General features: G+C 44.8%; 1 protein-coding gene across 6 annotated transcripts in view; it reads right to left on the reverse strand.

Annotated features, from left to right (window-relative positions):
* LOC133493250 (pleckstrin homology domain-containing family A member 5-like) overlaps positions 1-19,812 on the reverse strand; it is an 85,533-nt gene that overhangs the window by 6,837 nt on the left and 58,884 nt on the right. For 3 of the 6 annotated variants that reach the window (XM_061806371.1, XM_061806369.1, XM_061806374.1), the window contains 15 exons: positions 18,764-18,864; positions 18,506-18,660; positions 13,765-14,823; positions 11,540-11,826; positions 10,809-11,044; positions 10,617-10,700; positions 10,258-10,377; positions 7,784-7,837; positions 5,279-5,359; positions 3,941-3,997; positions 3,778-3,858; positions 3,557-3,709; positions 1,926-2,027; positions 1,740-1,845; positions 1,373-1,416 (listed from right to left, as the gene is read on the reverse strand). In XM_061806371.1, coding sequence (XP_061662355.1) covers positions 1,373-1,416; positions 1,740-1,845; positions 1,926-2,027; positions 3,557-3,709; positions 3,778-3,858; positions 3,941-3,997; positions 5,279-5,359; positions 7,784-7,837; positions 10,258-10,377; positions 10,617-10,700; positions 10,809-11,044; positions 11,540-11,826; positions 13,765-14,823; positions 18,506-18,660; positions 18,764-18,864 — 2,720 coding nt within the window. The remainder of the gene's footprint in view (positions 1-1,372; positions 1,417-1,739; positions 1,846-1,925; positions 2,028-3,556; positions 3,710-3,777; positions 3,859-3,940; positions 3,998-5,278; positions 5,360-7,783; positions 7,838-10,257; positions 10,378-10,616; positions 10,701-10,808; positions 11,045-11,539; positions 11,827-13,764; positions 14,824-18,505; positions 18,661-18,763; positions 18,865-19,812) is intronic. The other 3 variants (XM_061806370.1, XM_061806372.1, XM_061806373.1) reach the window with 3 other exon arrangements.

Here is a 19,812-nt window from a genome sequence, read left to right on the forward strand (position 1 = left end):
CCTCTTACGTTGTGCGAGCCATTCCTCGAGCCGGTTTTGCGGTCCTCGGGGCGCTGCGTGTAAGGAGGCAGGCGGCTGCTGGTGTTCGGAGGGTGGGAGGGCATGTGAGGGGGGTGCTCGGATGAATAGTAGTACTGTGGAAGAGGTGGGCGGGGGGGAACGCCGTTTCCCGTCTTGAGGGGACTGAGCGGCGGCAGTGTCACTGCCTGTTAACAGTTAACAGAGCTGGTCTCATTCCCCCCCCCCAAAAAAAAATGTAATTCAAAAGGTGTTACTTTATCTGCCATGCAAGAGAAAGGGCGGGGGGGGGGGGGGCTGGTGGGGTTGTCTGCGGTGAAGAATGTTCAGAGGCTATTGAAAACCAGCCCAACTTATTGAGGGTTTGGAAGAAAATGGGAGCCACTAAAACACAGGTGTCAAACCAGTGGCCCGGGGGCCAGGTCCGGCCCGCCAGATCATTTTATGTGGCCCTCGAAAGCAAATCACTATTGCTCATTGTGTTTGGGTGCAATAACATTGAGATAGCAATCGCCTTTTTAAACTAAAGGTACCGTAATTCCCGGCCTACGGAGCACACCTGATGACAAGCCTCACTGAGTAGCTTTTGTACAGGAAATATCATTTGGTACATACATAAGCCGCAGCTGTGGAAAAGCCGCAAGTGCCCACATTGAAACGCGATATATTTACAAAGACGGTACACAGAGTTAAACGCTAGTGCCGCTGCGCTAACGCTAATGCTAGCGCCACTGAACTAACGCTAGCGCTGCCACGCTAATGCTAACACTAGTGCTGCACTAACACTAGAATGGTGCTAATGCTAACGCTAGCATTAGCGCCAACAGGGCCGGATAAAAAAAACATACCGGTAAAAACCACCGAGACACGACAGTAACATGGTAGCGCAGCACTAACAGGGCGTATTACCTATTTCTGCTCGAGTGCCCCCTTGAAAAAAATGCACAAATTAGCCGCATCGCCGCATAAACCGCGTGGTTGAAAGTGTGCGAAAAAAGTCGCGGCCCGTAGGTCGGAAATTACGGTAATAGTTGAAAAACACGTTTTTATAGGCTTCTGCTTAAACTGGTTATATATTAATGTGACGCGTATACTTTATGGAGTTACAGTATCTGAGGTAATCCTTCATTTAAATAGTTTCGGAGTCGTAGCGGCCCAGAACTTCAATGTGGCCCATGACAAAAATGAGCTTGACACTCCTAACTTAAAACGTCCATTCGTGGAGGGATGGCGGATCACTATATATGACTTTATATTTTACAATAGAAATAATATAATAGAAATGCACACTAAAAACTTCACTTCAATCAAATGTGATATTCAAAAAGTGGGTTTCGAATGTGCTAACGCTTACCTCACTCTTTTGTAGGCTGGAGAGCGGCTTGGAATCCGAACAACCTGCAGAAATGAAATCCCGTCCTTAGACATCCTCGTAATTGCGTCGGAAACACGTTTCTACGGCTTTAGTATGACTGTATGAATGAAATACAACACTTTAAAATCACAGGTGTCAAAGTCGAGGCCCGGGGACCAGATCCGGCCCGCCGCATGATTTTATGTGGCCCGCGGAGGCAAATCATATGTGTCAACTTCCATGATTCTCTTGCCCTCTGAGGGAAACTGAAACTACAAAGTGGCCCGTGACAAAAATGAGTTGGACAACCCTGCTTTAAAGCATAATTTATGATGATGATGATGATATGATTTTATAATACACTCACCGTCCATGCTGCGCTGTGGCTTGCTTTTGCTCAGCGCCTCCATCACGTCCTGAATTCTCCACAGCTCCTTCTGGATCTGAATGTGCTGCTCACTTGGAGGCTCTGTCTAAAGACGCGAGACATGCAGTTCAAATGTAAATGACGACAAAAACGAGAAAAACGGACCGTGTGGGTATTCTGTGAAACCTGCGGGCTCCCCAGGGCTTCCAGCTCTTCCAGTAGGTTGGACTTTGCCAAAGTGACGTCCCCCTCCATCCGATCATATTCCCGCCACGAGCGCTCCAGCTCCTGAAATCGTGATCCAGTCAATTCTGAGTCTGTTATATTTTAATTGCATATAACAATTGTTCCTGAAAACCAACATGGTTGCATAGAAATCTTTGAGTCAAATAATTGACACTGGGTTAGAAATGTTAACGCGCTTCTAAAAGATAGACGCTGGCACTGCTGTGGGCACGATCGCAGTCAATCTCGCCCTATCAGAGCGGCTACTTTCATTGCCTCTAAATCCGGCGCGCTAGAACCGCATTGACAGTCCTTGACATGGCGGACGGAGAAGTCTGAGAGGTTGAAGCACATATACAAGTAGTCTAAATGAGCCATAAACGGCACTTACCGTAATTCCCGGCGTACAGAGCGCACCTGGTTACAAGCCTCACCCAGTATATTTGTAAAGGAAATACCATGTGGTACATATATACGCCGCAGCTGTGTGAAAGCCGCAAGTGCTCACATTGAAACAAGATATTTACAAAGAAAGACAGCACACAGAGTTAAAAGCTAATGCCGTGCAAACGGTAACGCCACACTAATGCTAATGCCAACGCCGCGCTAACGCTAGCACCGCACCAGTGCTAACGTTACCACGTTGAAATTGAAACACGAGATATTTACGAAGAAAAACGGTACACAGTGAGTTTAACGCTAGTGCCGCTGCACTAACCTTAACGCTAGTGGCGCTGCGCTAACGTCAGCACGGCTGCGCTAATGCTAACGCTAGTGCTACACTTACACTAGCATGGCGCTAATGCTAACGTTAGCATTACGTTAACAGGGCCGGTAAAAAAAAAAAAAAAAAAAAAAAAACACACCGGTAAAAATCACTGAGACACGGCAGTAACACGCTAGCGCAGGCGGACCAGTAAAAGTCACTTCCTCTGCACATATATTCCACCGGTCTCACTCTTACCTTTCCCACGCGAGTGCCCCCTTGTGGCTGTGAGAAAAAACGCAAGTGCCCACATTGAAACAAGATATTTACAAAGACAGCACACAGTTTAACGCTAACGCCGTGCTAACGCTAACGCCACACTAATGCTAATTCTAGCGCCGCACTCATGCTAACGCTAACTTTAGCACTGCGCTAGCTAGAAAAACGATACACAGTGAGTTTAACGCTAGTGCCGCTGCGCTGTGCTAACGCTAACGCCAGCGCGGCTGCGCTAATGCTAACGCTAGTGCTACACTAACACTAGCATGGCGCTAAAGCTAACGTTAGCATTACGTTAACAGCGCCGGTTAAAAAAAAAAAAAAAAAAACACCGGTAAAAATCACTGAGACACGGCAGTAACACGCCAGCGCAGCGCTAGCAGGGCCGGACCGGTAAAAGTCACTTCCTCAGCACATATATTCCACCGGTCTCACTCGTAACTTTTTCGCTTGAGCGGCCCCTTGCGGCCGTTAGAAAAAAACGCACAGATTAGCGGCATCGCCGCATAAACCGCAGGGTTGAAAGCGTGTGGGAAAAAAGTCGCGGCTTATAGGCCAGAAATGAGGGTCCATGCATCTGTCTGACGACTTCCTGCGGTAGGCTCACCGTAGTGACTCTGGAAAGTTCTCTGCAGGTACTGAGCAGGCCGTTTTGGAGCACATCCCTCTGCTGGACGAGGCTTTGCGTGCTTGAAGTACTCGGACTACTCTGGCCGCTTAACTCCTGGCTGGCGGAGAGCAGTGCCGTCTCCAGAGTGTGCTGGTAATGGACAATACATAATTGCGGCGTACAGTTTTACACATTCTCGACCCACTTGACGGCTTTACCTTCTCTCGGTGTAGTTGCTGTAGTTTTTCCTCTTGCATCCTCACTACTTTGTCCTGCTCGCAAAACCTGCTCAGTTTGGTCTGACAACAAATCACAGGAGATGAACAACAGCGATTCAAAACATGTTGCAGTACTGCTAACACCGGATAGTGCGCATCTTACATCGATATCGTCCGCGGGTTGGATTGCAGGGCAGTCTTGGTACTCATCTGGTGTAATCTGAAAAACACACACACACACACACACACACACACACACAAAAAAAACATGGAAGAATAACATACATATGTATACTGTAGGATGGATGAATTTTGATGAAAAAAAAAATGCATTTGAATATGTAATGGAAGGCAAACAGAATGAAAACAAACCAAAACAGAAAATTACTGCAACTTATGATCACGCAATACAGCAGTACTCTGTTGTATCACAGTTCTTGTCAGTATAAAATATTTTATTCTGTTTGTACATTTTGTGTTACCTTAATATAATATACTGTATATCTACGGGACTGCTATAATATTTTTTAAGAATAAAATATTTTCCCCAAAAATAGTATCTTTGATTTTTTTAAAATAAAAAATGGCAATGAAATAACTATATTAGAGCAAAAAAATATGGCAACATTCCACAATACGAAGTAAATAAAGTAATTTCCGACCCAAAGCAATTGCCGCTTATCCTCACAAGGGTTGTGTATCTCAGATGTCGATAGGCAGGAGTCAAATAGTCAACAGTCTTGCATCTACCGTCGCACTCACAAGTCACACCTATGGGCAATTTAGAGTTTCCAGTTAATGTTGCATGTTTTTGGGATGTGGGAGGAAACCGGAGTGCCCACCCGGAGAAAATCCACACAGGCACGGGGAGAACGTGCAAAATCCAGGATCAAACCCAGGTCCTCAGAACTGTGAGGCCAACGCTTTACAGCTGCACCACCGTGCCGCCCCCTTTGGAGTTTATTATATGAAATAAATCCAATGCTGACCCAATGTCGCCAATGACACACTTTTTCTGACATAATTTCAATAAATTGCAACATACCTTCAAATACCAGAGTGACATTGAAATGACAGACGTGTGAATGTGTGCAAATAAACAAACCGGTCACCATAGAATGACGCGTTACGTTTTCTTATTTGAAGACACCATAGACACCGTCGACAGTACTCAGGACAAAGATGGGGGGAGATGGGAAATCCGTGACTATAGCAAGCGACTGTAAGCCAGGGTAGAAAAATCATAAGGATTTCCTGCGGACGTGATGAGTTCACTGACCACATCGAAAATGGAGAAACGGGTTGGTGCGGACTGAAGGGGAAGACATGGATGCAACATGTCAGATGCAAAGGCGAAGGTCTGACTCGAGTCGACCCGTTTGGAAGTGGGATCGTCCCATTTGGGACCGGAAATGGAACCGTTTTGAGAGGATCAAGAGAGCCGAATCCCAATTGGACCGAGCTAAGGGTGACTCGAGCCAGAACCTGCCTGAAATCTTACTTGCTGGTAGAGTTGCGGCCGTGGTGCCGAGTTCTCGATCATAGTGTGAATCGTGAAGATAAGCGGCTCGTTCTCCTTTTTCTAGCAGAGTGTTCAGGGAAAAACAGGATATTCTGCTGTCATGTTAGGCTGTGCGGCACAGTAAAAACGCATTTATCACGTGGGGGGTGCAGGGGGGGGATGTTCCAGAAAACCATCGCAATAAATGAAATCCACGGAACAGAGACCAATTGTTGATTGTGACATAAATGTGAAAGTGTTTTTTAGATATATATATATATATATATGCACTCCATTGCCAATATGTGATACTTAAGAGCGGTGCAAGTATTTTATTTGTCCACTTTAGGTCACCGTTCACACATGCTACAAGTGCCAATTAAAGCCGAATGTTCTGTGTTTGAATGACGTGACCAAAAGTCCACGTGGACACGGTGTGAAAAGGCGACTTCCTGCTTCGGCAGCGGCACGGTTTCTCACCTCGACAGTCCTCGGCAACATAGCGTCATTTCCGGCCTACAAGCCCCAACTTTTTTCACACGCTTTCAACCCTGCGGTTTTTGAAGTGATGCGGCGCTGGTGTTAGCGCGGCGCTAGCGTTAGTGCGACGCTAACGTTAGCGCACCTGGTTATAAGCCTCGGTAAACTTACACAGAAAGCTTAACACTAGCACCGCACTAATGCTAGTGCCACGCTAACTTTTGCCCGGTGCTAACGCTAGCGCGGCACTAGCGTTTAAACTCTTTCTGTGTACCGAGGCTTATAACCAGGATTATAACCTGAATGTTGTTTTTGTATCTGCGTGCGCGTTAGCTTGTCCACGGGCTTGAGTTGATATTTGTAAGTTTTAGTTCATGTAGTTTGTGTTTGAAACGGTGGAGTTCTGGTTATGTCCTTTGTTTCATCATCATTCAAATCATATACAGTAAAGCCTCAGTTCTCGAGCGTCCCCGTTTTCGAACAAATCGGTTTTCAAACGAAAATTTCTAGATTTTTTTTTTTTGTTTGTTTCTGCTATTGAACGAAAATCAGTACTCGAACGCCTCCGACAAAACCCGGAAATTGTGCGCGGCCAGACCAGCTGACCCACGACGTGCTTTGTTGTGAATTCCCACGCTGCTGAAAAAACCCGGAAATAACAATGCGCGCGGTGCAAGCAAAAAGTTGCTTGTTTAAAGTTATTCTGCACTTTTGCTAATAAAAAAAAACTTTACAAGGCTGGAAGCCGAGTCGCTACAAATACGGCAATGCGCTCCCAGCCTAGCGTACTCTACTACTAAACCATACATTTTAAGCAAAAAATAAATACATTTCTTAAAATATTTCATTGTATAAAATATCTAAACTATACATGTATTTCTACTACGCAGTTTATTGTCAGGAAAAGCTAAAAAAAAAAAGCTTTAAAAAGCCAAATTTTTAAGCCTTGGAACACATTATTTCTTTTTCCATTCATTGTAATGGGAACCATCGATTCCGTTTTTGAAAAAAATCCCTTCTCGAACCAATTTCTGGAACCGATTGTGGTCGAGAATGGAGGCATCACTGTACACGTAATAAAGCCAACTGCAATAGAAATGTGGAAAGGAGTACTTCGACTACACCGACTGATAAAAATATAGCGAGACGAGGGCAAACAAAAGTGCCTGACAACCGTAGCAACGTAACTTTGTAGAAAACTTCATGACCAAAGTACGTATCCAAACACCTACAAAGTACAAAGTCAACCCCCCCCCCCAAAAAAAAAAAAATCTTATCGCAGTAGCAAAACTGCTGTATACGTGTTTCGCAACCAAAAACATTACTTATTAGTAAAACTATCACAAAGTATTCCCACCAACTGGGATCAAACAATCTCATAGTGCAGGGCTTGTCAAACTCAGTTTTCTCGCGGGCCACATTTAATTCCGGTTCCCCTAAGAGGACCGTTATGACTGCGAAACAATAAAAATATTTCATCGTCGCATCATATTTACATCATCAATTTATGAACTAGTTTTGTAATCACAAATCAAGTGTAATGTGTTTTTCAACTATTCATACTTGGTCACACAAAAATGCTTGTAATATCTCAACTTTATCGTTTATGATATATGTCAATTTGAAATTTCGGTACAGATTTTTACAAAAATCGCGGAAATTGACACTCTAGATTTGGCTTGGAATCATGTGGCGGGGCGGATCTGGCCCCCGGTCCTTGAGTTTGACACCTGTGCCATAGTGGGTGAAGCGAAGCCAAACTGGTACTAAAAACTGAACTAACTCGAGACCAACAAAAGTAAATACACATTGACTCAAAGTTAATAAAAATAATCAAGCAAACACAAACACAAAAAAAAAGAGGGAGGGGAAAATACGCCTGCACAAAAATCACAGGACCCTTTTCTTCACAACCTTTCGGAGCAAATATTGCTTTTGAATTCTCAACGGTGAAGTGCGCATGTACGGAAAGTTTAGATGTCTCGAAAACACGCCTGGCGGGGAGGGTGTTCAGGTTGGCCTCACCTGGTTGTCCAGGTAAACGAGGTTCCTCTGAAGATGGTGGGAAAGAACGTCAGTCTGCGGTGGCAGCGGCGGGGGGGGGAGGAGAAGAAGAAGAAAGCGAGGCTCGCTTTGGTAAGAGCGGGTCAAGTTATTATTAGAAAGAAAGGGATGGGGGGGGGGGGGTTTATAAGGGAATATTTTGACATTCACTGTATTTGTCTATGTTTCCTAAATCTGATGACAGGAAAATTTGGACTGCCGTCTTCTCTAATATTATTTCATTTTATTATTGTTTATGTCATCATTGTTAAATACTATCGATATGAATTATTTGATTCTGATCAGAGCAACAATAATTCAATGACGTTCTTCCTATTAGAAGTAGTTTTGCCCTCTAAACACAATACATATTGAAAAATATAAGTAAATGAATCAATAAAAAGGTCAGAAACAATGGTGGAGATATATTTTGAGGTATAACATTAATAGGCAAGGATGTGGAGAGTATACTCATGCTGTAAAAAAAAAAAAAAAAAAAAAAAAACATGCAAGCCCCCCCATTCCAAAGAAAAACCCACTAAAAACAAATTCACATTACTGCAAAAAAAAAAAAAAATACACAATTGACAATTGAGTCGAAAAATGATTGTTGGATCAATCAACTACCGTAATTTCCGGCCGATAAACCGCAACTTTTTTCCACGGGCCTTCAACCCTGCGGTTTATGCGGTGATCCGGCAAATTTTTGCATCCCCCCCCCCAAACGGCCGCAAGGGAGCGCTTGAGCAGAAAAGGTAAGAGTGAGACTTGTGGAATATATGTCCCGAGGAAGTGACTTTTACCGTCTGTTTTTTTTTTTTTTAAAACGGCCGTGTTAGTGCTGCACTAGCGTTAGCGCTGTGTTAGCGTGATGCTGTTGTGTTACTACTGTGTTTTAGTTATTTTTACCGGTATGTTTTTTTTTTAAGCGGCCCTGTTAGCGCCGCGCTAGCGTGTTGTTGCCGCGTCTCAGTGACTTAAGTACGTTTTTTTTTTTTTAACCGGCCCTGTTAGTGCCGCGCTAGCGTGTTGCTGCTGTGTTACTGCCGCGGCTCAGTGATTAAGGTATGTTTTTTTTTAACTGGCCCTGTTAGTCTTCCGCTAGCATTAGCGCTGTTCTAGCGTGTTGATGCTGTGTTACTGCCGTGTCTCATTGATTTTTACTGGTATGTTTTTTTTAACCGCCCCAGTTAGCACCGCGCTAGCGTGTGGCTGCTATGTTACTGCCGCGTCTCATTGATTTAGGTTTTTTTTTTTTTTAAACCGGTCCTGTTAGCGCAACGCTAGGGTGTTGCTGCTGTGTTACTGCCGTGTCTCAGTGATTTAGGTATGGGTTTTTTTCCACCGGCCCTGTTAGCACCGTGCTAGCATGTTGCTGCTGTGTTACTACCGCGTCTCAGTGATTAAGGCATGTTTTTTTTTTTTTTAACTGGCCCTGTTAGTGTTTCGCTAGCATTAGCGCTGTGCAAGCGTGTTGCTGCTGTGTTACTGCCGTGTCTCATTGATTTTTACTGGTATGTTTTTGTTTTTTTAACTGGCCCTGTTAGCGCCGCATTAGCGTGTTGCTGCTGTTTTACTGCCGCGTCTCAGTGATTTAGGTATGTTTATTTTTTAACCGGCCCTGTTAGTGCTATGCTACCATGTTGCTCCTGTGTAGCTGCTGCGGCTGTTTTATTTTTATTTTTTTTACCGGTATGTTTTTTTTTTTTTAAAACCAGCCGTGTTCGTGCTACCGTGTTGTTGCTGTGTTAAACTAAGCTAAGGTATTAAAACTTTGAAAACTCTTTCTGTGTACCGTCTTTCTCTGTAAATATCTCGTGTTTCGATGTGGGCACTCGCGGCTTTTACACAGGTGCAGGCGTATGTATGTACCAAATGGTATTTCCTTTACAAATGTGCTGGGTGAGGCTTATCATCAGGTGCGCTCCGTAGGCCGGGAATTACGGTCATAATGCAAAACAGGGGTGTCAAACTCATTTTTATCGCGGGCCACATTGTAGTCACGGTTTCTGTCGGAGGGCCATGATGACTGAAACTGTGACAATCTTGAATTGACCTATCATATTTACACATTAAAGTTATCAATTAGTTTTGGAATTAGTTTTCAAGGCTATGCTTGCAATCTCTCAATATCATCTTTTATATGGCAATTTGAAATTCTGGTACAGATTTGAACCAAAATCATGGAGGTTGATACACATAATTTGCCTTTGCGGGCCACATAAAAAGCACGTGGCGGGCCGCATCTGGCCCCTGGGCCTTGAGTTTGACACCTGTCACCTAAAATGAAACCAAAGTCAATTTCGTTTGGACTAGATCGGCAAGCCACCTGAAGATACATGCATCAGTTGATTGATACGAGACGTATAAAAACATTATTCAAGGTTTGGACCGCAGAGGCAACCCCAACGGCAAAAGTTCTGTCGGCAAACACACACACACACAAATTCACTGACCTTGGGGTTGGGCCCCTCCACTCCCAGGGCCACGAGTTGGGATATTGTGTGCTCCCGCAAGCTGTTGAGCTCCGCCTGCTGCCGGCGGAGCTTGATGAGCATCAGTGTCAGTTCCTCGGGCTACGTGAAGCGTTTGCACAGAGGAGAAATGAGCAACGGCTACATTCAAAAAAAAAAAAAACAAAACAACAACAACAGACCACCTCAAGACTCGACAGGACCAATGCGGTACTCCGCATTTCTCACCAGATTGTTACCCAAGGTGAACAACGCAAAGGAAAGCAGGCAAAATCCAAATGGAAAAGGTTTAGCCTGACTTCAGAAGCGAGCGAGGGTGAAAGGAGTGGCGCAAGACTCACCGTCTTGCCTTGGAGTGACTGCGCTGTGATGGGTTGAGGAGGAACGCCGGCTGGCATAGGGCGGCGGTCAAGTGTGCTTCCAAACTGAATGAGGAGGGGGGGGGGGGGGGGACAACAACAGGTTCTCAGTAGCTGGAATCGATCTATTCCTGATACGGAATCAGGTAGGTAGGGGGTTGTCCTGCGCTCGACCTTGGCAGGGTGTGTCCTGTGCAGACGGTCGAGCGTCCCGTCTTCTCGGAAGATCGGCGGAGACGCCTCGGAGTGGGAGCCGCCGGGGGTGGTGACGCCTTGCTGGCTCGGTGGGGGCAGGGTGTTGTAGAGGGCGAGCGATCCGTGCGACGGCGATGTGAGGACGGAGTGGACCGCGGCGTGCTCGGATATGTTGCCCATCGTCTTTGTGCTGGGGAGGGTGCCGTAATGCCCTGCTGGGATAAAAAAAAACAAAAAACAAAAAAAAAAAAAACCCAGAAAGTGCCAATGTCACAATGTGTCTCGACATTGTGTCACCATTGGATTTATTTCATACAATAAACTAAAAAGGGGGCGGGATGGTGCCGCAGCTGGAAACTGGTGGCCTGATACTTCTGAGGTCCAGGGTTCAATCCCGGCCCCGCCTGTGTGGAGTTTGCACGTTCTCCCCGTGCCTGCGTGGGTTTTTCTCCGGGTGGGCACTCCGGTTTCCTCCCACATCCCAAAAACATGCAACATTAACTGGAAACTCTAAATTGCCCGTAGGTGTGACTTGTGAGTGCGACTGTTGTTTGTCTCTATGTGCCCTGCGATTGGCCGGTAGATGCAAGACTGTTGACGATTTGAAAGTATTTTGCAATTTATTGAAATTATGTCAGAAAACGGGCGGCAGTGTCGGCATTCCCCTGACCCTTGTGAGAAAACGGATGGACGGATGACGGTATCGCTACCTGCTGGTTGGGCTAGACTTTGCCTGGAGAAAGCCTGCCTCTGCTGCCACTCGTAGAGCTGCCACATGGTGTCGTCCCTCATTGACTTCCTCTTCTCCGCCGCCGTGACAGCGCCGGTAGAAACGGGTCGTAGAGCCCGATCGTACGCCGAACCTGCCACGCTGCAGATGCTGTCGGGCCTCATCATGCTGTTGCGAGGTAACGTGCGGTAGCCTTCGGGGTATCTGGGTACGAGCTGGGGATGGTGGCTGGGCATGTTTCTGGGTAAGGTCTGGTAGGACGAAACACTGGGAAACGGGGGGAGAACGGAGAGAACTGGTTGGCTCTCGTTGTCGTTTGTTCAGAGGTTTGCGGTGTTAGCAGGATTATGGAACAACTACACCACCAAGAAACTTCAGGGCGAGTTAGCGCTTTGATTTGTTTGGATTCCTTCATTCATTCCGCTTTCATTTCTCTTTTCTTAAATACAGTTTTCACTTTTATATATGCAATATATTTCATTTTTGGCCCGACAATTTGAAACTTTTCAGTGGGGAAGTGGAAGAAGCAAGGGCGGTCATCAAAAAGAGGATCCGTGTCAAACGCAAGGCCCGGGGGCCGAATCTGGCTCGCCACATACCATAATTCCCGGCCGACAGAGCGCACCTCGTTACAAGCCTCACCGAGTACATTTGTAAAGGAAATACCATTTGGTACATACATATGCCGCAGCTGTGTAAAAGTCGCAAGTGCCCACATTGAAACACGAGATATTTACAAAGAAAGACGGTACATAGAAAGAGTTTAACGGTAGCACCGCTAGCGCTAATACTAAAAGGGCCGGTTAAAATGAAACTTACCGGTAAATATCACTGAGACACGCCAGTAACAGAGCAGCAACACGGTAGCACAGCGCTAACGCCAGCGCAACACTAACAGGGCCGGTAAAAGTCACTTCCTCGGCACATGTATTCCACCAGTCTCACTTTTACCTTATCCGCTCCAGTGCCCCCTTGCGGCCGTTAGAAAAAAAATGCACAAATTAGCCGCATCACTGCATAAACCGCAGGGTTGAAAGCTTTTTAAAAAAAAGTAGTGGCTTGTAGGGCGGAAATTAAAGTAATTTTTTTGTGAGCCTCAAAAGCAAATGTGCATTGACAGCAGTTTTTTTTTGGCTTCTGATTTTAAAATTAGTTATCCATCAAGTTCCATGCATCCATCTTTTTTCATATAATTTACAATGTAGAATCATTTTCGTGCATGCTGGATTTTTTTCATGATAATTCAAAATTACGAAGCATAAAAAGAGTAAAAAAAAAAAAAAAAGGTATACGGTACAGCTACGTTATTGTATGTTAAAGCATGGAATGGAGTATAAAAAGTGTTTATAAAAGTATGGTGATGTGGCGAATATGAGTTTGGGGAAGTTCATACAGCTTTAAGATATCTCGAAATAATAATGTGATCAGTACTTTGCAGATTTCACATATTGCGGGGATCGGGAACTGAAGTCTGTGAATAATAAGGTTTCACTGTACTATGTCTACTGATTGTAGTCTATGTATTTGGCTGTCCCTGTGATGAGTATTTTCTGATCAGTTTCGCAGTTTAGTTGGGATGGAACAGTACGTGGCGAATGCATGGGTTGACGATACGTTGATGAACTGTATCCGCTGCTTGATACCTTTCCAACTGTTCCTGCTCTAAATGATTATTTTTTGAGTATATTGCGATATGTGCTGTCAATTAATTTGAGTTTTTCTTGTGCACAATGGCCCAAAGACACATGTAACTTACAAATGCTGTTGTGTGGGTCCGTGTTTGTGTCCCCAAGAGATACGCAAGTCCCAACCACCGTGCCCCTGTTCCAGACATTCTCCTGGATTGCTCCATAACAGTCATTTTGAAAAACTTTTTAACATGACGTAAATTCTCATGTAGGTCAAGTTATTTCTGGCTGCGAGATACACAACGGTGTAAGTTTATACTGCGGTCAAAGTGTACAAAGCTTGACCAAAATAGAGACTTTACGTGAAGGCTGGAACCAATTAGTGGTGTTTACATTATTTCTTATGGGCAAATTTGATTCAGTTTACAAACTTTAGAATTTACAATCCCCATTCATGTCGCAATTCAGTTTGTAAATTGAGGTTCTACTGCAACACTTTTAAAGTGTGCGGGGTTGATCCAGTGAGACATGGAAGGTTCTAGATCATTCAGACATTATCTGGTCACAGTCATCTTACCTGCGGTCCTCTTCGGTCCCTTTGGGCTTGTGCGAGCGAGCTATACGCTCCACCTGCTGTATGGAATTGGTTCTGCACAACCCCCTCTCCTGTTCCTGAACTGGAGCAGCCGGAACCCTCGCCTGGTTCTCGTTGTCTGCCGCCGAGCCGTAGTCGCTTTTGTGGTCCGCCGAGCCGGATCCATTTACCTGTGCGGGCTTTGGCACGGCGAGGGCGGCCTGGCCCCGGCGGGATGCTGCCACAGCCGCCGCCGCCGCCGCGATGGCAGCCGCCTGGGCCGGCTGCAGGTTGATGTCGCTTATTTTAGCGTGAGACGACGCTGCGCTGGGATCTTTCTGGAAGCGGTTTTTATCCCCGTGGCAAAGCGTGGCGTACTTTTCCAAGTCTCTCAGAGTGGCGTATTTATCCCCTTCTCTGAGCGTGCTGTACTTCCTGACGTCCTTCAAAGTGTTATATTTGTCCACAATTTGTATGGTTCCATATTTACTTTGCGTCTCTTTTAACGACAGCTGCCTCCTCACCTCCCTCTGAGGCACATATTTCTGATTATCTTTCACAAGGGTGGGCGTAACTCCCATTTTTTGCAGCAGGAGTTTCTCTTCGTCCTTCGGGCGAAAATACTTCTCGCCGTCTTTGGTTGGGCCACGTTTTTCGTCCGTCGGCGTCGCTCTGTACTTGCCGTCCGCTTTCTCCACCGAGCAATTTTCCAAGTCCCTGTGGATGGAGTACTTCTCACCGTCCTTTTGCAACATGTACTTTTCACCTCCCTTGTGCAGGAGATACTTCTCACCGTCCTTTTGGAGCATGTAGCTCACGCAGTCCTGCTTCAAGCAATACCGCCCGCCATCTTTCTGGAAGGTGTAGTACTCCCGTTCCTTCTCGCCGTGGAGCTTATCGGCATCTCTCGGCTGTTTCGCGTCGGTCCGTGACAGGGAATGTTGACGTACGGGCTCGCGATTCCGTTCGTTGTTCTGGACCTCGGGTCGGCTGAAGAGCCGGTTGTTTAAGACGTTGTTCAACTCCTGAGGTGTCGGCTGATCCCCTTTCGACATGTCCGACCTGGAGAAGAAGAAACAGTGGAAGGGGACTGTAAAAAATGAAAATGAATAACACTATATTGCCAAAAGTATTTGTCACCTGCCTTGCCTCACATATTATTTTAATAAAGTCCACATTATAAATCCAAATGGTTTAATACACAGGTGTCAAACTCGAGGCCCGGGGGCCAGATGCGGCCCGCCACATGAAAAATCATTTTTGTGGCCCGCGAAGGCAAATCACGTGCGTCAACTTCCGTGATTGTTGTTAAAATCTGTACCGAAATTTTCCAGTCATATCATACATGATGATGTCGAGATATTGCATGTACTTTTGTGTGAGCAAACATCAACAATAGTTGAAAAACCCGTTACCCTTGATTTCTGACTTCCTAACTATCCATCCAACCATCCATCCATCCACTTAGCCGCTTATCCTCACAAGGGTCGCGGGGAGTGCTGGAGCCTATCCCAGCTGTCAACGGTCAGGAGACGGGGTAGACCCTGAAGTGGTTGCCAGCCAATCGCAGGGCACATCGAGAAAAACAATAAGTCGCACTCACAATCACACCTAGGGGCAATTTATTAGTGTTGCATGTTTTTGGAATGTGGGAGGAAACCGGAGTGCCCGGAGAAAATCCACACAGGCACGGGGAGAACATGCAAACTCCACATAGGCGGGGCCGAGATCGAACCCAGGTCCTGGAACTGTGAGGCCAAATGCTTTACCAGCTGCTCCACCGTGCCACCGCCTCACATATCATTTTAATAAATTCCACATTATCAATCCAAAATGTTTAATACACAGGTGTCAAACTCTAGGCCCGGGGGCCAGATGCGGCCCGCCGCATGATTGTTTTGTGGCCCACGAAGGCAAATCATGTGTATCAACTTTCATGATTGTTGTTAAAATCTGTACCAAAACTTTAAATTATCATATCATAATTGAGGTGGCACAGTGGGTCAGCTGTAAAGCGTTGGCCTCACAGTCCCGAGGTCCAGGGTTCGATCCCGGCCCCGATCCCAAAAACACGTAACATCAACTGGACACTCTAAATTGCCCCTAGGTGTGATTGTGAGTGCGACTGTTGTTTGTCTCCATGTGCCCTGCGATTGCCTGACAACCAGTTCAGGGTGTACCCTGCTGCCTGCCAGTTGACAGCTGGGATAGGCTCCAGCACTCCTGCGACCCATGTGAGGATAAGTGGCTAAGAAAACGGATAAATATCATAAACGATGATGTTGAGATATTACAAGCATTTTTGTGTAACCAAAGATCAACAATAGTTGGAAAAACCCGTGACCCTTGATTTCTCATTTCAAAACTATTCAGCCACTCTCTTCACCGCTTATCCTCACGAGGGTCGCGGGGGAGTGCTGGAGCCTATCCCAGCTCTCAACGGGCAGGAGGCGGGGTACACCCTGAACTGGTTGCCAGCCAATCGCAGGGCACATGGAGACAATCACATTCCCAATCACACTTATGGGCAATTTACATGTTTTTGGGATGTGGGAGGAAACCGGAGTGCCCGGAGAAAACCCACGCAGGCAGTGGGAGAACATACAAACTCCACAACGGTGGGTCCAGATTTGAACCCGAGACCTCAGAACTGTGAGGCCAATGCTTCCCAGCTGCTCCACCGTGCCGCCGATTTCAAAACTAGTTGATACATTTAATGTGTAAATATGATGGGTTAATTCAATTTTTTCATGGTTTCAAAGTCATAATGTCCCTCTGACAGAAACTTACAATGTGGCCCGCGATTAAAAATGAGTTTGACACCTTTGATTTATTAAATATGATGCTGGTCTACCCTTTGCAGGTCTAACAACTTTAACTCTTGTGAGAAGGATTTCAACAAGGTTGCGGAGTCAGTTTTCAAAATACACACACGCCTGTGTAGCCATCGCTTCATATTAGGCAGGAATTATTCTTCTCAATCTCAAATTACCAAAAAGTTGGCTCATTTGAGAACAATGCATATTAAAAAAAAAAAAAAAACTTTCGCAGAGGTTCACGGAGGTTAAGTATGGCCGCAAACGCTTCCCTTTACGTTCCGTGGAGACGACGCCGTCCTTTTTTATTTTTTCCAATCATAGTTAATGCGAGTTTGTGTTTATTTAAATATTGGTATTTGTATTGAGTACAAGATGAAAAGATCAATGGATTCCGGCAAAGATCAACGTGTCACCGAAGACACTTCCGCGTTCACGAGCCGTCAACCGTCGTGGTTTTTTCCAATCATAGTTAATGAATGCGAGTTCGTATAAAACCAGACGTCATTTATTTAAATATTGGTATTTGTATTGAATACCAGCTGAAAAGTGCGATGGATTCCGGCAAAGGTTAACGTGCCGCCGAACACACTCCCACGTTCACAAGCTGTCAAAGCTGTCACTATGTGGGATTTATTCCTGACGAGAACAGATCCAGCAACAAAGTATTCGTACGCGTCCGGACTTTTCTACGCATTCAAATTTTTCCATGTAAATCTTGACGACTTACTCATCAGAAACGTGTAGCTCGAGTTGTCCAAGACAAGCCAAAGCGAATTAACAGTCCAATTTCTTATCGGCGAAAACATCGAGTTCGGCATTAAATATGGATCCTCTATGCCGAGTTTATCTAATTTTACCATGTACCGTCGTTTATTTTCACCTTCTAAACATCTGACGGTGTCAGACAAGACTCTGCGCGTCGTGTTACAAGACATACTTCCGTGTTGTCTCCAACCGACTTCGCATTGAGCAATGCTTAGCGAGGTAAACAAAAGTCACGTGATTTTATGACGTAGGTGCGCAAGTGCTAAATGTCAGCTTATACAGTGTCGAGTTCTGCAGGGTTTACTGTATTTTCAGTTCCATGCTTTTCTTCCGACAGTACCAACAGTCTACTGAAACCGATAATTTCCATGAAATCTGAATTGTGGCTTGAAAAAGGTCGTCTGCCAGTAACTTGGGGATAGTTTTGGCTCAAAGTACATTTAGACGTGTACGTTTAGACACGGCCTGTCTGTCAAATTTTAAAAATCAATGTGGCCCCTCCCCCGAGCCAAAAAGTTTGCCTACCCCTGATTTAGAGTACCTTTCACTTGGGGCTCCAGGGACTAATATTGTGCTTTTGAAATGGGCCCTTCCTGTTTCAACGTGACACTGCACCAGTGCACAAATAAAAAAAAAAAAATTGGGGAAAATGGTCATAAATTCCCGTAAATAATCCTAAACCTAGTTCGAAATATTCTAAGAAGAGTCAGTGTGGAGTGATTAAGAACTGGATGTCACTTCAATTCAGATCTGAGATCAGTCAGGTGAGCAAATAATGAATTTTACCGACAAAAGTCATTATGGTTTCTCGGGAAAAAAATATCTTCTTCGGTCATCGTTTCTCAATTTTGTGTGTTCCCAATGAAGTTTAATGATTTCAAAGATTTTGGGATATACAGTATAAGACCCCCCCCCCCATCCCCCCAACTGCTGAATTGACATTTTCTATGAAAACTAGCACAACTTAGTAACTTTTGATGCTATTTTACTAACGATCTTTCTTTGTCACTCAAGCGGTCTTAACCATAAATGCCACTGGAGCGAGCCTCATTAAATTGTTGCGACACACCAGAGGGATCTGTGTGCCAGGACCAGGAGGCCATTTTGCATTCAGAACACTTCAAAGAATGCGACTGTATTTCTAACGGGGAAAAACTAACGTGTCTATCTGCGGGCATTTCCCGGCAGTCAGCGCAGGGTTTTTGGCCGGTCCTCCGTGGACCAGGGCAGCGTCGGTCATGACCTTCATCCAGGACTCCATTTCTTTGGCTGTATCAGTGCAGAAATAGTACGTCCTCATATTGGGGTGAGTGGCCTGATAGAGAGAGAGAGAGAGAGAGAGGAAGCTATGAAGTAACATTTGCTGTTTGGGTTTTGTAGTTTAGGGTTATTATTATTATTATTTTTTTTTTTTTTACCTTAAAAGCATATTTTCTGCTAATGTGGTCATCCACCGACAACATGGAGATGTGAAAACTCGGGAGCAGGATACTACCCAGGATGCTATCTTCTTTTTCATCTTCAACATTATCAGAATAATCCAAAAAATTAATAAAGTGCAGTTTAAAAACATCTGTGAATGCTTACAGTGAATACTCAGTTCCCGAACAAATCGGTTTTCGGACGAAAACTTGGAGATTTTTTATTTTTTGCTTTTGAACGAAAATCGGTACTCGAACAAAACCCGAAAATAACGCAAGTGCGCGGCCCGACCACCTGACCCACAACGCGCTTTGTTCTTATGTATAACGCAGCCTCTGTACGCAGACGTGTGCCAGTAGCTACATTCACTGACTGTTTTTTCTTCCTAATGAGGACTAGTAACCCCCAATCATGGCTCCAAAGAAGTGACGCTCAATAAGTTCTTTGGGAAAAGAAAAGAACTTCCTGGGGGCGAGTCACCCCCACCGAAGAGATTTGATACAGTAGTTGATAGTTTTGCATTCCTTTTTTTCTTGTGAATTTTAATAATGCTCTGTTCCGTTAGCATTTCTGAGTTTTTGATTTGTTTTGAAGATTTCATTAACTCCAGTAACGAGTTAATGTTTTTGTATGTTACTTTTTGTAAAAATAATTTTTTTTTTTTTTTTTGCTTTTTCCCCCTGTTTCATTATTGCTTATTTAAAGTTATTTTGCACTTTTGTTAATGCAAAAAAAGCTTCCAAGGCTGGGGTCCTAATTGCGACAGATACAGCAATGCATTCCCAGCCTAGCCTACTCTACTACTAAAGCATACATTTTTAGCAAAAAATAACTATATTTCTAAAAGTATTTAAACTATACATGTATTTCTACTATGCAGTTTATGATCAGGAGAAGCTAAAAAAATAATGCTTTAAAAATCAAAATTTTTCACGCATGGAACGCATTATTTCTTTTTCCATTAATTGTAATGGGAAATACCGATTTAGATTTTGAACGAATCAATTCTTGAACCGCCTTCTGGAACGGATTGTGGTCGAGAACC

The sequence above is a fragment of the Syngnathoides biaculeatus genome, chromosome 20 (assembly GCF_019802595.1).
Source record: "Syngnathoides biaculeatus isolate LvHL_M chromosome 20, ASM1980259v1, whole genome shotgun sequence".
NCBI lineage: Eukaryota > Metazoa > Chordata > Actinopteri > Syngnathiformes > Syngnathidae > Syngnathoides > Syngnathoides biaculeatus.